The 15,369-nt window shown below is 34.4% G+C and overlaps 2 protein-coding genes across 2 annotated transcripts; one reads left to right on the top strand and one right to left on the bottom strand.

The window, feature by feature from the left end:
• Nucleotides 1-2,978: 2,978 nt before the first annotated feature.
• Nucleotides 2,979-7,142, bottom strand: LOC131871371 (disease resistance protein Roq1-like). The gene is made up of 5 exons (XM_059215968.1): nucleotides 6,532-7,142; nucleotides 5,301-6,429; nucleotides 4,931-5,197; nucleotides 3,784-4,803; nucleotides 2,979-3,600 (listed from the first exon to the last, which is right to left on the bottom strand). The coding sequence occupies exons 1-5, from the start codon at nucleotides 7,062-7,064 to the stop codon at nucleotides 3,094-3,096; spliced, it is 3,456 nt and encodes a 1,151-aa protein (XP_059071951.1). The 5' UTR covers nucleotides 7,065-7,142; the 3' UTR covers nucleotides 2,979-3,093.
• A 4,065-nt stretch (nucleotides 7,143-11,207) lies between these two features.
• On the top strand, nucleotides 11,208-14,918 carry LOC131035319 (disease resistance protein Roq1-like). Its single transcript, XM_059215971.1, has 5 exons — nucleotides 11,208-11,740; nucleotides 11,830-12,967; nucleotides 13,063-13,329; nucleotides 13,454-14,644; nucleotides 14,856-14,918. Exons 1-5 carry the CDS (start codon nucleotides 11,208-11,210, stop codon nucleotides 14,916-14,918), a joined length of 3,192 nt encoding a protein of 1,063 aa, XP_059071954.1.
• The last annotated feature ends 451 nt before the right edge of the window (nucleotides 14,919-15,369 follow it).

Raw genomic sequence — 15,369 nt, 5'->3', positions numbered from 1 at the left:
AAAATCAAGTGTTTAATTTTAGTGTGCTTAAGTCAATGAAGTCACAATAATTTGCCTATCAATATTAGATATCTTAAGTCTTCATTTGCTCATCTCTCACTTCAAGTTTATTTATCTTTCCGTTTATATCTAAGTTTGCTGTATACCACTATTTCTTTTGATCTTTTACATAACTTTTGAATGCTTCATTCAAACCATTTTTTAAAAGTTAGGCCGGATCATATTTAGTGCACTTATGTCAGCGAGATCACGATAGGGTAGACAGTATCAAATTATTTAGTATGCAAGGGATTATTAAATCATGTTAAAATCAGTCAATGGAGTTGGTAATGGGAAACAGCGCGGAAGGCTTCCGGAAGATGCATTCAACTGTGTTGTCACAACAATCATAATAATAATAATATTATGACTCCAACAATGTGGGACAGATTCTTCCAACTAATATATATAAATAATTAAATTAAAAATTAATTGTTTATGAATTTTAGTGTTTCGAGACTACGAAGACAGGGACTGCTGCAAAAGTCTGTGCAGAAACTGGCACAAGAACTTGTGAAAATATGTGTATTTCTAAGTTAAATTGAGTCAATGGAGTTTGTTATGGGAAATAGCATGGAAGGCTTTCAGAAGACGTTCAATATGACTCAGTAAGACGCGTTCAATCAGAATTATAATCGTTAAAAAACTATTTGCTTGGGGTTTATTAAACATAGTTAAACCTATGAAATTTTGTGTGATACAACAATGTTAAAATAAGCAAATGGAGTTAGTTATGGGAAACAGCGCCGAAGGCTTTAGGAAGACGCGTTCAACAGTCGACTCACAATCATAATAATGTGACAAATGATATTTAAATATTCCAAGTAGTTTCTGGATTTGATTTAAATATTATAAAAGATATTTAAATATTCTTTTATTAGTTAGTAAGTGCTCAAATATCAGAACAAATCCGTTTAAAAACATTACAACAATGTTTTCCTAAATTTTCTTTTTCAATAAAAAATTAATTTAAATTTTTATAAAAAAACTTTAAAAGAGTTTTTGAATTTTTTACATAAATGAAATATATTCTTTATTTAGCAACAAATCTCACATATAACTTATTGAGTTGTTAAAAAATAATTTTTATTTAATCTTTTAGCTGCAATCATAATTACAATAATTAATAATAATTATATTTAATTATTATATTAAATTATGAATACTATTAATTATTTTGATTATAATAATTTTAATTAATAATTATATAGTTAAAAATTTTGAATAATTATAAATTAAAAAAATAATTCACTAAAATTAGAATTATAATATAATTGATTAAAATATTTATAACGATAAATTATAATAATTTTAAACTAAAAAGTCTCTTATATAAAAGATAATATTAATTTATTAAATATTATTTAAAATTTAAAATTATTATATTTATAACATATAATCCAATTTAATATGATTATATTCATCTCATGTTAGCTTCCTTGCAATAAAATTTATCATGTGATTTACTTTTTCTCACTTTTTTTGTATTAGTAAAAGTTGTACATTTAAATTTATTTTTATTTAAAAAATAAAAATTTTGCCTCAAACGAGCTCTATCACACCCAAAGTGTTTTAGCCAATCAATTTGTCTAAAGTTAATTTTTACAATTTAAAAACTTAGAAAAATTACATAGAAGCTTTATGAATTTTATTTTATTTTTTAAATAAACAAATACTCACTTTTTTTTTTACTAACAAATAATCACTTTTAATTGGTTGAAATATTTTTTTAATAGCCAATTAAATTAATCTCATTGTAATAGTACAAGGCTAATGGCAAGTACAAGTAAGTCTACCAATAGTATATTCTTCTATTTAATTTTTCTTCGTAATTTTATTTTTCTTAGATTTTATCATTATTAATTGTTTGTTATAAGGCTTACTAGTTTAATTTTAAGATCTATCCTTCTTTTATTAGAATTTTAGATTTGATTTCTAATTATTTATATTAATTTAAAGATCTTGTTAGATTTTTGGCTTCTATTTTATTTGTATCATTACAATATCCCTCCATCCTTTATAGACTTTAACTCATCTTGAGACACTACTTCATGCCATCACACTACTCTTATTTTTCTCTTTAGGGTTTTATTTATTAATTTATTGATAAACTGGTTGATTTTATGTTAAATCTTGCAACCCTTGTACATTCTTTGGCCTTTAGGCTATATGACTTGATGACTTGTTTGCATGGCAAGCTCTCATGTACATTTCATGTTCCCTTAGGAAGAATCCCTTGCTAGAATCCTTAAGTTACCAAATATGGTGAGAATGGTGTGCTTCATCATGTGTTATTCGGTACTACTATTCTTACTCTTGATATTATGCTTGATGTTGAGAACTTTAACTATTATGGACATTAAATAGGATAATATTTTGTGAATGATCGTGCTAACTTTTTATGGACAGTCCTACACATTTGGTTCAATCTTTTCATGACTTATTTATCACTAAGTCATATGATTTGGAAATGGCTCAAAGTATTAGTGTGAAGGTTATATCTTATAATTTTTTCAATTCATTCATGATCTATTTAATATTAAACATTTCTCATATCATTTTTTCTTCATTAATTATCAAACTAAGCATCACATTTATTTATTTTAATCTCTTCAGTATGTGAAATAATTTCTATTATAAACCCCGACTCATTTATCTAAATTCCTTTATACTAGTATAAATATATTTATTTAATAAATCTAAATAATTTAATTGATAATCTTCAAATATATTAACAGCCTCTATATTTATTAATTTATAAAATGATTAATAACTATTAGAAACATCACTTTAAACTTCTTATTTATTAACATTATCCCAATTAATATTTTTATTTTAAATAATTTAAAATTTTTTTTAAAAAACTCATTTTTTTGTGAAATTTAAATTGAACTCCTTTAATGAACACAATAATTTAAGAGATCGATTTGTTTTCTCATTAATAATACAAAATTTCCCTTGCATAATACCAAAATGAAGCTGTGTTCTACTAACACATTACAAATTTAGGAAATAAAATTCTCTTTTTAAACTGATAATAATGAATAAGTGACATTATCTTCTTCTCCGCAAAACCATCGCTCTGCACCCATGATGTAGCTTATCAACAATTTTATGTAAAACTTCCAAACTTTTCGACTCTTCATATTTCTTCAGCTCCACTCGAAACCCTTTTTTCATCACTCCATACCTCCTCAAAACATCTGAAACTTTCTTACAATAAGAAGAGTGGCCCCAATCATCAGACTCTACCATTGTAATTATCCATCCTCCTTCACGCACCTCAAGTCTGAACGCATTCTGTGGAAGTGCTTGATTTATATCATTTACTGAAGTAAAGCTATCAACCTCGACCACAAAACATACAAAAACTGCACTCAATACTTTCCCATTTCTCCTCTCATCGTCACTGTCCTCGTCATCACTGTTTTCAGCACCAAATTGAACGATGTCAGTGACTGCATGAGCGTCAATACGAGCGTCAGAAAACAGAGACTCGTTTAAAAGTGACTCAGCTCCCTGCGCCGCTCTTGCAATCATATCCATTCTCCTTGGCACACTCTGAAATTAAAACAGAATACTGTCACTTCATCCACGGTAAATTCTTTTTCATTTAGAGATCACTTCAAACATTACTTAACGAAAATCTACACTATCTTGTAAATACAAATTACAAAACAAAACTAAAGGTCAGTAATGAATTTAAAAACACTTCTATTAAAAAAGGAGGATTGAAATCATTACCTTTAACTTATGAATGCAATTCCATATTACTGCATTGCTGCAATAACAAAGTCTCATATATTCGGATGCATTCAACTCTTCAATACCTGATATATTCTGCAGTTTCTCACAAGACTCGATCATAAATTTCTCCATGAAGCTCAATCTCGCAAGACTTGGCAACTTCTCAAGCGTAGGACACTCACTAATTATCAGCTCAGTAAGCTCCATAAAATCACCAGTTCCTGATACTCTTTGCAAATCTTTGCAACATTTTATAGACAGACTGGTGAGCGTGGCGAGAACTGGCAACTCCTTAAGCTGAGGAGAGCCACAGATGTACAACTTTGTTGGCTCAAAGTTACCTGTCACACTTCTCAAATTTCGACAACCATCCAATTTAAGGTTTTCGAACTTCCCACATCCATCAATTAGAATCCTCTCCAGGCAACTTGGACCTATAAAATCTGGCAAATTCTTAAGCTTCGGACAGTCCCGAATGCTTAAATCTACAAGCTTTTCACAAGAAAACTCTGTTGTTTTTAAATTTTGGCAACCATACAATTCAAAAGTTTTCAGCTTCACATGCTTACCAAAACTTGCCCTCTTCAGACACTTCATATCCCTGAGACACAAGGACTCAAACTCGAGGTCTGGACATTGACTGACGTGTAACAGCTCAAGATTTTTCAGATCAGATGTTCCTGTCAATGTTTTGAGTTTTCTGCAATTCCTAATATCAAGACAACTTAATTTCTCTACCCTTATTAAATTCACTTCCATAAGATTTTCCATGCCATGAAGTTTCAAGGACCTAAGGTTGGGATAATCAGTACTGCTGATTAGTATCTTGGATACACATTTTTCACCGCTGATCTTTATCTCTAGCTTTTCAAGGCTATTCATCGAGGCCTTAGATATACTAGACTCTTCCCCATTTTCTAACAAATTTTCTAAACTGTCTTTTGATATTCCTAATAAATCTGGAAACTCTTTCAAAGAGGTCTGAGAAAGTTGTAGCTCTTTCAACTCGGACGGTGCCTGAAATTCAATAAAGTTGTGTAAAGCTTTCATGATAAAAAATAGTCTGGATGCAACAATAACATGAGGTATTCCACTACTATAGCCTCAACGGAGTTTTAAGTTTTCGGAGAGGATATCAAAATACCTGTATGCTATCGTTCCACAACTTTTTGAATTGTCCGTGCTCGATTTTCAAACACTGCAAATTTTGAAGAGGAATCCATGAAGGGATGCTTGGTTGTTCTGTGGAATTGGGCTGAAGCTGAAGCCATAGTAAGGAAGCTGACATCTCAGAACAATTTTTCGGTTGGCTTAAAAAGAATGTAACTTGACAGCCCATGGACTTGTCGAAAATGGAATGGAAACACCTGAAATTGGTGTTGGCGAGTATGTTGTCGAAACCCTTTGATTCCTGCATGCACAGAAGCAAATCAGACTTCCATTTACCTAATAACAAGTGAAGATATATAATTTTACAATAGTAAGGGGAAACCTGAAAGTATAAAAAGGCATACCAAGGATTTCAGATCTTGAGGACGCCACAGGCGATGTGGAGGGCTGAACTCGATTGCCATTTCTCTGCCCAAGTCCCTCAGGTGGTCATGCATTCTCAGTACAGGTCCTTCATACTTCAAAATTTCTTGTCTTTCTAAAAGACACTTATCTTTGAGTGTTTCCAGTGCATGCTGAGGGTTCCATCCTGATCCCTCCCAGACTCTTTCTGCTATACTCTTCGGTTTGCCTATAAAAAAGCAAGCGATATCCATGAAAATCTCTTTTTGTTCATTCTCCAATGCATCAAAACTAATTCTCAGCCTTTTCTTCACGTCCCGAGGAAGCAGCTTACCAACTTTAATCAGTTCTAACCTCCAATAACTACCATTTCGACCATGAACATGCCTGCCCAGAACTTGAAGAGATAGAGGTAGCCCTCCACACAACTCTACGAAGGAGTTAACCAACTCCTCATACTCGCTCTCCGGATAGGGTCTGTCGAAGGCATGCCAACAGAATAGTTCTCTGCCATCATCTCTACCCATTCCTTTCAAATTATAAGCAACAGTAATTCCTGCTGTTACAAGTACTCCAACGTCACGGGTTGTGACGATAATCAGACTATTATCTGATTTATTCAATATATCCATGATCCGTAGAGCATTTAACTGCTCCACATTATCGATGTCGTCTACAACAATTAAGAAACTCAAATGGGGGCTCCTTTGTAGACTATCTTTCAGATAACTTGCTCCTTCCTCTGTATTCAGCAAGTTGTGATCTGCGTTGAAGAGATCTTTAAGAAGCTTACTTTGCAAAGAAGGCATTTCGCACCTCAAATCCGCTTCTCGCACATCAAACAAAAAGCTTGCTCCAGAGTAGTTTGATTTCTTTCGGTTAAACAATTCTTTGGCAAGAGTTGTTTTCCCACACCCTCCCATGCCAAATATGCCAACTACCCTACCCTTATGCTTCCTGTCTTCCAGCCCGCACTGATTTTGAAAATCTTGTACAAGTTCATCAAGGCATCGCCTTTCAAAATCTTCCACAAGATTGTTAAGGCCCACTGGATGTTCAGCAACGTGTAAAGATGTTTTCCTCCGTACTTCTTTTTGCACAGCTGCTCCTATATTTTGGCAATCCCACTCGCTGAAACATTGTAAAATAAAAGGAAGATTTTGTGTGTAAAAAGTTGAAACAGAATTGAAGGAATTATATAACATACAAAAACGAAAATTACAGAAATATTACCTATTAATTTCTTCTCCGGCTATAAATGAAAGAGACTGAAGGGCTTCCTTCCACTCGCTAATATTGTCCAGATATCTGCCCTTCTCCTTAAATTTAAGGAATGCATCAGCGTATGCTCCCTTTTCTATGTGTCGGAGATCACTAGGCTTCACTCCATAAAACACAGGAATAATTTTGGCCGTACTTTGTAACATGAGAACAAGCTCAGCCAAACACCAAGCTGACTCTGCATATCGTGGGGAAAATATGGCTACGTGTACCTTTGCAGAGCGGATGGCTGTCTCAATCATAGAGGGAAATGAACTTCCTAGATCCTTCTCTTCGCTATCAAGAAATGCCCATATTCCTAACTGATCAAGGGAGTTGTAAAGCTGAGTAGCAAGAGTTTGTTTGACATCGGTGCCTCTGTGGTTGATAAACACATCAAACAATGTTGCAGATTCTTCTACCTTCCTCCTTTTGCCGTCAGGTTCTATTCCAGAGAAAACTTTTGATTCTCGATTTTGCTGGTGAGATGATGAAGAAGACGCCATTAGTTCCAGCTCAAATGCGAACAACCCGTTTATAAATCCAAAGAGAGAGCGGGACTAACAGGACTTGGTTGCAGTATTCGTAATGAATGATGAGTTTATGTGGAAGCGTTAGGCTAGTGTGGATTAAATAGATCATCAGGAAGGCGGGTTCAGTACTCCTCGTCTAAAGCGTATGGAAAACGAGTAGAAATTAAGCAAACGCCGATTTCTACAGAGAAGGCGGTCGGTTCAGCACTTTCCTCGAAATATCCACTAATCCAAGGCAAACAAACAAAGGAAAATGCACAGAAATTGGGCAATGCAAGGTAAATGCTTTGAAAATAGACAAACCCTCAATCGACGAAAACTAGATCGGATTCTATTTGATTTATAGCATATTCTTAATTTGAACTTTTGTTTTTTTATCCCCGAAAAAAATCGCAACTAAACATCATACACGGAAAAGCACGTTTTTGTCGTTTTATTTAAGAAAGAGTTCTTGGACAATGCATAGAAATTGGACAATCCATAGTACATCGAAATCAGGGAAGAAGGAAGGTAAATGCTTTGAAAATAGACAAACCCTCAATCGAGGAAAAGGAGATTGGATTCTGTTTGATTTAGGTACTAATTTAATGAAAACGCTTTGAAATTAAGCAAGCGCCGATGCCTTCAGACAAGGTGGTAGGTTCAGCATTTTCCTCGAAATATGCAAGGCAGACAAATGAAGGAAAATTCATAGAAATTGGACAATCCACGGTACACCGAAATTAGAGAAGAAGGTAAATGCTTTGAAAATAGACAAACTTTCAATCGAAAAGAAGAAATTATTTTAACGTTCATGAGGCTAAGTATAGTCTATGGGACAGATCCCTTCAGGAATCAATTTCTGCATTAGACCCCTTCTTGTGCAGCCTATGATGAGAGCCCCTAGCCTCTCCACACACCCCTCATTGAATAACTTATCCCAAGAGTAGTCTGCCTGAGTGGTTTCATAACTGTCCCTGCTGTCCTTGAAAGCGTCATATTCTAGAATGAAGTGTTTTTTTGTTTCAACCTTATCCGAAGTGCAAAAAATGCACACTATTTCATCTTAATTTTCTTTTGGTCTTTTCCAACGCCCAATTTTGCATCGGAGCTGATGGGAGTTAGTTCTTAATTGAGCAATTAGGATTTTGGCTTTCCACGATAAATTGGCCCCTATGTACACTTTTTGTTAATGGTTACACGAGGGGTTAAACTCTTCAATATAATACTTTTTCTTTCTCCCTAGCTCCTTACCCCAAGTGCGCTTGTGGAACATATCTCTAACATATGCCTTTATCTCCTTGCTATTCATGGGGCACATGTTCAAGTATATATCCCATTTTCTAAGCCATTTACCATTTTGTTGCATCCAAGTCTTCAAGTATATATCACATGTTCAAGTATATATCCCATGTTCAAGTATATATCAATGAAAAAGAGATCACCCCCTCATCCCCCAAAAATCACAACTAAACATTATAAACGAGAAAAGCAGATCTTTGTTGTTTTATTTAAGAAAGAGTTATTTAATTTAATTTTTATATTATTTTATTAATTACATCAATAAAAAATTTAATTTTTATTTAAGAATTATTTGGTTGTATTTTTTATTTGAATATTTATTTGTTATTTTATTTGAGAATGATTTTATTTATTTTAATAGTTTTATTTTTCTAAATATTTTTTTATTAAATGTTTTACTTTTTAATGATATTTGTACATGACATGAGATTTTGTGATGTTTCTATAGAATATCTCTGGGTATAGTAAAAAGGGAAAATTTTACATTATTCACATACAAAGGTCCAAGTGGTAGAAGGCACAATTTCAAAATCTAAGTGGGCCAAGCCTAAACAACAAGACACAAACACAGAGTATGATTTTCTCGACTCCTTTACTCTCTGTCATCTGATGATGAATCACAGAGTGTGATTCGAAATGTTGATGCAAAAAAACACAGACACAATCAAATCCAGAAATAGTAGCAAGTTACATAAACAAAATAACAAAAAAAATTTAAACAATGAGAGTTACACTATTAAGGGGGTTCATCATCATTCGGTGAGCTCCAATGTAATAATAGAATAATAATATTTATGTCAATTTTCATTTAATTTAGGTCTCCTTTTTAATGGAATGAATTAACAAAATTGTGTATCAACAAGTCATACTTTTTTGTGTAATATATTATTCATTCTCTAATGATTCTCCATCTCTATTTCCTTCTATTTACACATATTTTTATATATTCAACCTCATCCCATTCTCACTTGCACAAGTTTTCATATATTCACTAGTTAAGCATCATGTAATGTGCATGTTGGAATTAAGGTGTTGCAAACTTAAAGTCCAAACATGTTTATTTTATTTACTCTATTTTACACCCACTTTGGAAGTCCTAAAATTTAAAGGACTATTGTCGTAGGTTGCTATATTGGAACTATGATGGATTTATATTATGACAATGATGGTTACTAGTTCAATGGAGGAGTCATGGAGAGTTATTTTTTGGTAGATGGCATTTTTTATATGTTGAGTTTACTTTTGATAGGTAGTATGAGGTAAGGAAGGTGCATATTCTTGGTCATTGTAATTTATATGTGGTACTTACATTGTATTTGGTAAGGTGACCATTATTGATGACAGAGGTGTCATTGTGTTGGAAGTTGCTATGTGCAATGTGTAACGTGTCATGGGATAAGAAAGATGTTGTTTATGACACAAATTACCTCTTCGGCATTGAAGATGGTTTTGGAAACCAAGAGCGCATACCTCTTTGTGCTGAAGATGGTTGGTCTTATGTTGAGCTCAAATCATATCTTTTTATCCCAGATTGATGTGGTATTGATGTGGTCTACTCTGTGGGGGGAGTAGGTAGTTGATTGGTGGTTGTTGATAGAGGGAGGAGGTAAGACAATTTTTGGAGAAAGTGCTGATAAACAAAGCAACATCCATCTATTTATGTAACCATAAACAAATATCATTGTCCATGGCATGGGAAATTACCATTCATAGCTCTCAAGGATTAATACTCAACAAAGCAAGATCCAATATAGGTAAAACAAAAAGACAATCCTTAAATTTAATAGTTATATCTAGAGATAAATTAAAAAAAATATTCAAATAGAATCACCATTCTCCTTTAATCAATATTCAAGAATAAAAAACACTCCATACATAATTATTATGAAAAACAAAGAGTCTCAAGTACATCTCTCTCATTATAATGAGTATAGGTACACAATTTTGAATGCAACCTTCTCAAGGTAAACTTTCAATTTATTCATTTTGTTACAATCTTCACAATATATGCTTTTGAAAAAAATCAAATATAATGTATTCACTATTTGATGGTATGCATGTGCATGCTTGATATTCGTATATTATTGTGTAGAGTGATTTTCCCACACTACCAATATTATATTCTCTCTTTTCTTAATACAAACTTTTAGTTTTCTACAATTTGTACCTTTTTACACAAGACCAACCATACATTTGTGATAGAAGTCCATAAACTTCTTGTTTCAATGTGTAGAAATTAAATAAATGAACAACTAAAAAGGTTTTCCCAAATTCATTTTGTACAAGCATAAAGAATAATCAACAACTATAATATGATCAAACTTAAAATTGTTACAAATATTTTCTTCCATTTGATCGAAGCAAATATGTAATAAAAATATTTTATAAATGCTCTAGACAAACTTGTATGTATTTCAAGGTTGTATTAAAACATTATACAAATCAAGTCCAATCTCGTTTGTCTATGTACTTGTTCGTTTACTCGCCATTTTATTTCTCTTTTTCTCCTTCGATTCTTTCCAGGAAATGACCGATTCCTAATTTCTCGTATTTTACTTCCCATTCTTTTGTTTGCCTTGAATTTGTCGAGAAGGAATTGATCTTGCCGGCTTCTTTGAACAGGTCAGCGCTAGCATAGATTTTCCTCCTTCTTTTCCTTGACGTTTCGAGGAAGGAACAAGGAAAGTACAGAATCCACCTGCGGTATTGTCTATTTAATTCACGCTTGTCTTTCTTTTCCATATATAACTCATCTATCATTACGCAATCTAATCTTTGGCGTCCTGCTCTTTCTTTCTAATTCTTAAGGGGTTGTTAGCCTTTGAATTGGAAGCAATGGCATCTTCTTCATCATCTAACCAGGAAAATCAGGCATTTAGTGCTTTCTCTGAAATAGAACCTGCCGGCAAAAGAAGGAAGGTTTCTGAATCTTCAACATTGTATGATGTGTTCATCAACCACAGAGGCCTCGATGTCAAACTTACTCTGGCTACTCAGCTTTACAATTCCCTTGAGCAGTTGGGAATACGGGCATTTCTTAATTCCCAAGAGAAGGAACTTGAAAATTCGTTTCCTTCTAATGTTGAGACAGCCATTCGCTCTGCTAAGGTACACATAGCCATCTTTTCCCCAAGATATGCAGAGTCCCCTTGGTGTTTGGCTGAGCTGCTTCTCATGTTAGAAAGCAAGGCTAAAATTATTCCCGTGTATTATAAAGTGAAGCCTTCTGATCTCCGCTACATACAAAGTGGACATTACCATGATGCATTCTTTGAGTATAAAGAAAAGGGCAGATACTCGGACAAGCTTGATGCTTGGATGAAAGCCCTTCAGTCTCTGTCATTTACAGCCGGCAAAGAATATAACAGGTAATATTTCTTAAGGTAGTTTTACCTTGTATGATTTTCCTAAGTTACATTTTCTCACGAGATACTTCTTTTATTTTATAATGTTTCAGTGCTGGGGATTGCGAAAAAATAGTAGAAGTTGTGCAAAAGGAAGTTCAAAGGAAAACATGTTTGCATGTTGCTGAACATCCAGTGGGGCTTAAAAATCTTGTGAAAGATTTTGAAAGGCGATGCCTTCATGAACGTGTACAAGATTTTGAAAACCAGTACGGGCTGGGAGAAAGGAAGCATAAGCCTAACATCATTGGCATTTTTGGCATGAGCGGACTGGGGAAGACAACTCTCGCCAAAGAGTTGTTTAACCGAATGCGTTCAAATTACTATGGAGCAAGTTTTTTGTCTGATGTGAGAGAACAGTCTATGAGAAATGAACTACCTTCTTTACAAAGTCGGCTTCTCAAAGATCTCTTCGACAAAAATCTGACATTTAGAAGCACAGAGGAAGGAACAAGCTGTATTGAAGATTATCTACAAAGGAGCCCCACTTTAAGCTTCATGATTGTTTTAGATGACATCGATAATGTGGTGCAGTTAAGTTCTCTACGAATCATGGATATCTTAAAGAAATCGGAAAATAGTCTGGTTATTGTTACGACCCGTGACGTGGGTGTGCTTATAACCGCAGGGATTACTGTTGATTATAATTTAAAAGAAATGGATAAAAATGATGCAAGGGAACTCTTCTGTTGGCATGCCTTCAGCCAAGCTCATCCACGCAGCGGGTATGAGGTGCTGGTTGACGACTTCATAGGCATATGTGGAGGCTTACCTTTGTCTCTTGAAGTTCTGGGTGGACAAGTTCGTGGTAGAGATCAAGAATATTGGAGGTCAATGTTGATTGAAGTTAAAGAGCTGCTCCCACAGGATGTAAAGCAAAGACTTAGAATAAGTTTTGATGCATTAGAAGACGAAGAAAAACAAATTTTCATGGATATTGCTTGCTTTTTTGTGGGGAAACCAAAGAGTATAGCTGAAAGAGTATGGGAGGGATCGGGATGGGACGCTCAAAGTACAATGCAAACACTCAAAGAAAAGTGTCTTGTAGAAGAAAAGGTAATAGAAAATTTCAATACATATGAGGGAGCTGTATTGAGAATGCATAACCACCTGAGGGACTTGGGAAGAGAAATGGCACATGAGCACAGCCCTCCTCATCGCCTGTGGCGTCCTCAAGATCTGAAATCCTTGGTAATCCTTTCAGTTTTTATCCTTAATATTGCAATATTCCAGATCTTAACTTTTTATTACATAAAGAGAAATCTGAGCTGATTCTGTGCATGCAGGAATTAATGGGTCATGAGACTATACTCGCCAAAACCAATGTCAGGTGTTTCCAATCCATTTTTGACGAGTCCATGGGCTCTCAAGTTACATTCTTTTTAGCCCAATCAGATAGTTGTGTTGAGACATCAGCTTTCTTACTATGGTTACAGCTTGAGGGCAATTCCAGTGAACTACCAAGCATTCCATCATGGATTCCTCTTCGAAAATTGCAATGTTTAAAAATAAAAGGTGGACGATTCAATAGGTTGTGGGAGGATCACATGCAGGTACTTTGATCTTCTCAGTCAAAAACTAAATCTCCTTGAAGTGTAAAATTCATCATGGTATGGTTGTTTCTTGGCTATTTATTTAATCGTTGAGAATTTTACACAAATTTATCTTGAATTTCAGGTACCCTCCCAGTTGAAAGAGCTGCAAATTTCTGAAACTTTTTTGAAAGAGATCCCAGATCTAGGAATGTCAGATACTTTAGAGAAAGTTCTCTTAGATTCCCGAGGATTGCCAATAGCAGGTTTGCCTTTACTAGAATCTCTCAATATGAATCTTTGTAGTTTATGCCTCAGGTCTTCCACATTAAAGGGGGAGCAGGTTTCCACTAAAAGAGGCCAGAACATTCTGCGTGAATCTTTGGTTATCTTGAATTTCCAATTTAATGAGATGGACTGGGATAATGAAAGGCCGTCCTGTAGTGCTGAGGGCCCTATGAGTGGCCTTGAAAAGCTGGAGATCAGCGATGAAGACTGTGTATCCAAGATCTTAATTAGTGAAATGAACCATCCAAGCCTTGAGTCTATCAAACTTCATGACATGAAGGAACTTGTGGAAGTGGATTTAAGAATGATAGAGACATTAAGTTATGTTGAGATTACAAATTGTAAAAAACTGGGAAGTGTGTTAGGAATACCCAATCTTGTAAATCTTGTAGAAATTGAAATTTCTGGTTGTGGAAAGCTCGAGTTTGAGTACTTGTGTTTCAGTAGTATGAGGTGTCTGGAGAGGATAAAATTTGATAGAAATGTGATGCTGAAATGCTTTGTGCTGAACGATTGTCAAAATTTAAAAACAGCACAGTTTTGTTGTCAAAAGCTTGTAGAATTAAGCATCCGTGACTGTCCTGAGATCGTGGAGATCCCAGCTTTTGTAGGTCCAAGTTGCCTCAAGAGGATTTTAATTGATAGATGTGGAAAGTTAGAATATCTCCAATTGAATGGTTGTCATAATTTGAAGAGTGTGTCAGGTAACTTTGAGATTAGACGGTTGTGTATTAGTGATTGTCCTGAGCTGGAGGAATTGCCAGATCTTGCCACACTCATCAGTCTGTCTCTACAAAGATGCAAAGATTTGCAAATAGTAGCAGGAATCTGTGACCATATGGAGCTTAGAGAGCTAATTATTAGCGACTGTCCAGAGCTTGAGGAGTTGCCAAATCTTTTCAGACTGAGCTACTTGGAGAGAATTGTTATCGACTCCTGTGAGAATCTACATAGCATATCAGGCATTGAAGACCTCCATCTACCAAAATATATGAAACTTTGTTACTGCAGCAATGCAGTAATACGGAATTGCATTCATAAGTTGAAGGTAATGGTTTCAATACTCCTCTTTCACTGGCCTGCATAAATATACCATTTTTTACAGAAGTCTTTTATTTATTTCATTAGATCCCTTGAGCTTTGCCTTGTAATTTGTTCTTAACAAAATTCTATTTTTTCTTAAGTAATATGTTTTGAGTGCTGTGTACATGAAAAGAATTTGAGGTAGATGATTTGAGTATTTTGTCTTTTAATTTCAGGGTGTCCCATCGGAGGTAATGTATATGCTTGGAAAACCAGTGGACGGAGCAGAGTCCTCTTAAATGAATGTCTGTTTTCTGATGCTAACATTGGCGTCGATGGAGTGATTGAAAGTGGTGCTTGTCCAAACTGGTTAGAATTGAGTTTCGTTATTGGATGCTTTGTTGTTGTGGTTGATAGCCATACTTCAGTAGAGGATATAAATGCATCACTTGATCCCAACTATGGGCTTAAGGTGCGTGAAGGAGAATGGATAATTACAATGGTAGCATCTGCTAATTTGACCTGTTATTGTTGTAATTATAAGGAAATTTCAAATGCGCTGAGGAGGCATGGAATAATGAAGAAGGGGTTTCGGTTGGAGGTGAAGAAAGGTGAAGAGGGGAAAAAGTTTGAGTGTGCTACATACAATTGTTGATACTTTATATTTATGAATGTAGGCATTTTCTTAATTGCTGTATTCAGTTTTCATAGATGTGATATGCAGATTCATTTCATTTTCCATAGATATGA

The sequence above is a fragment of the Cryptomeria japonica genome, unplaced genomic scaffold (genome assembly GCF_030272615.1).
Source record: "Cryptomeria japonica unplaced genomic scaffold, Sugi_1.0 HiC_scaffold_400, whole genome shotgun sequence".
NCBI classification, from domain to species: Eukaryota; Viridiplantae; Streptophyta; class Pinopsida; order Cupressales; family Cupressaceae; genus Cryptomeria; species Cryptomeria japonica.
The sequence above is the reverse complement of the archived record's forward strand: the minus strand, read 5'-3'. Positions and strand labels throughout refer to the sequence as shown.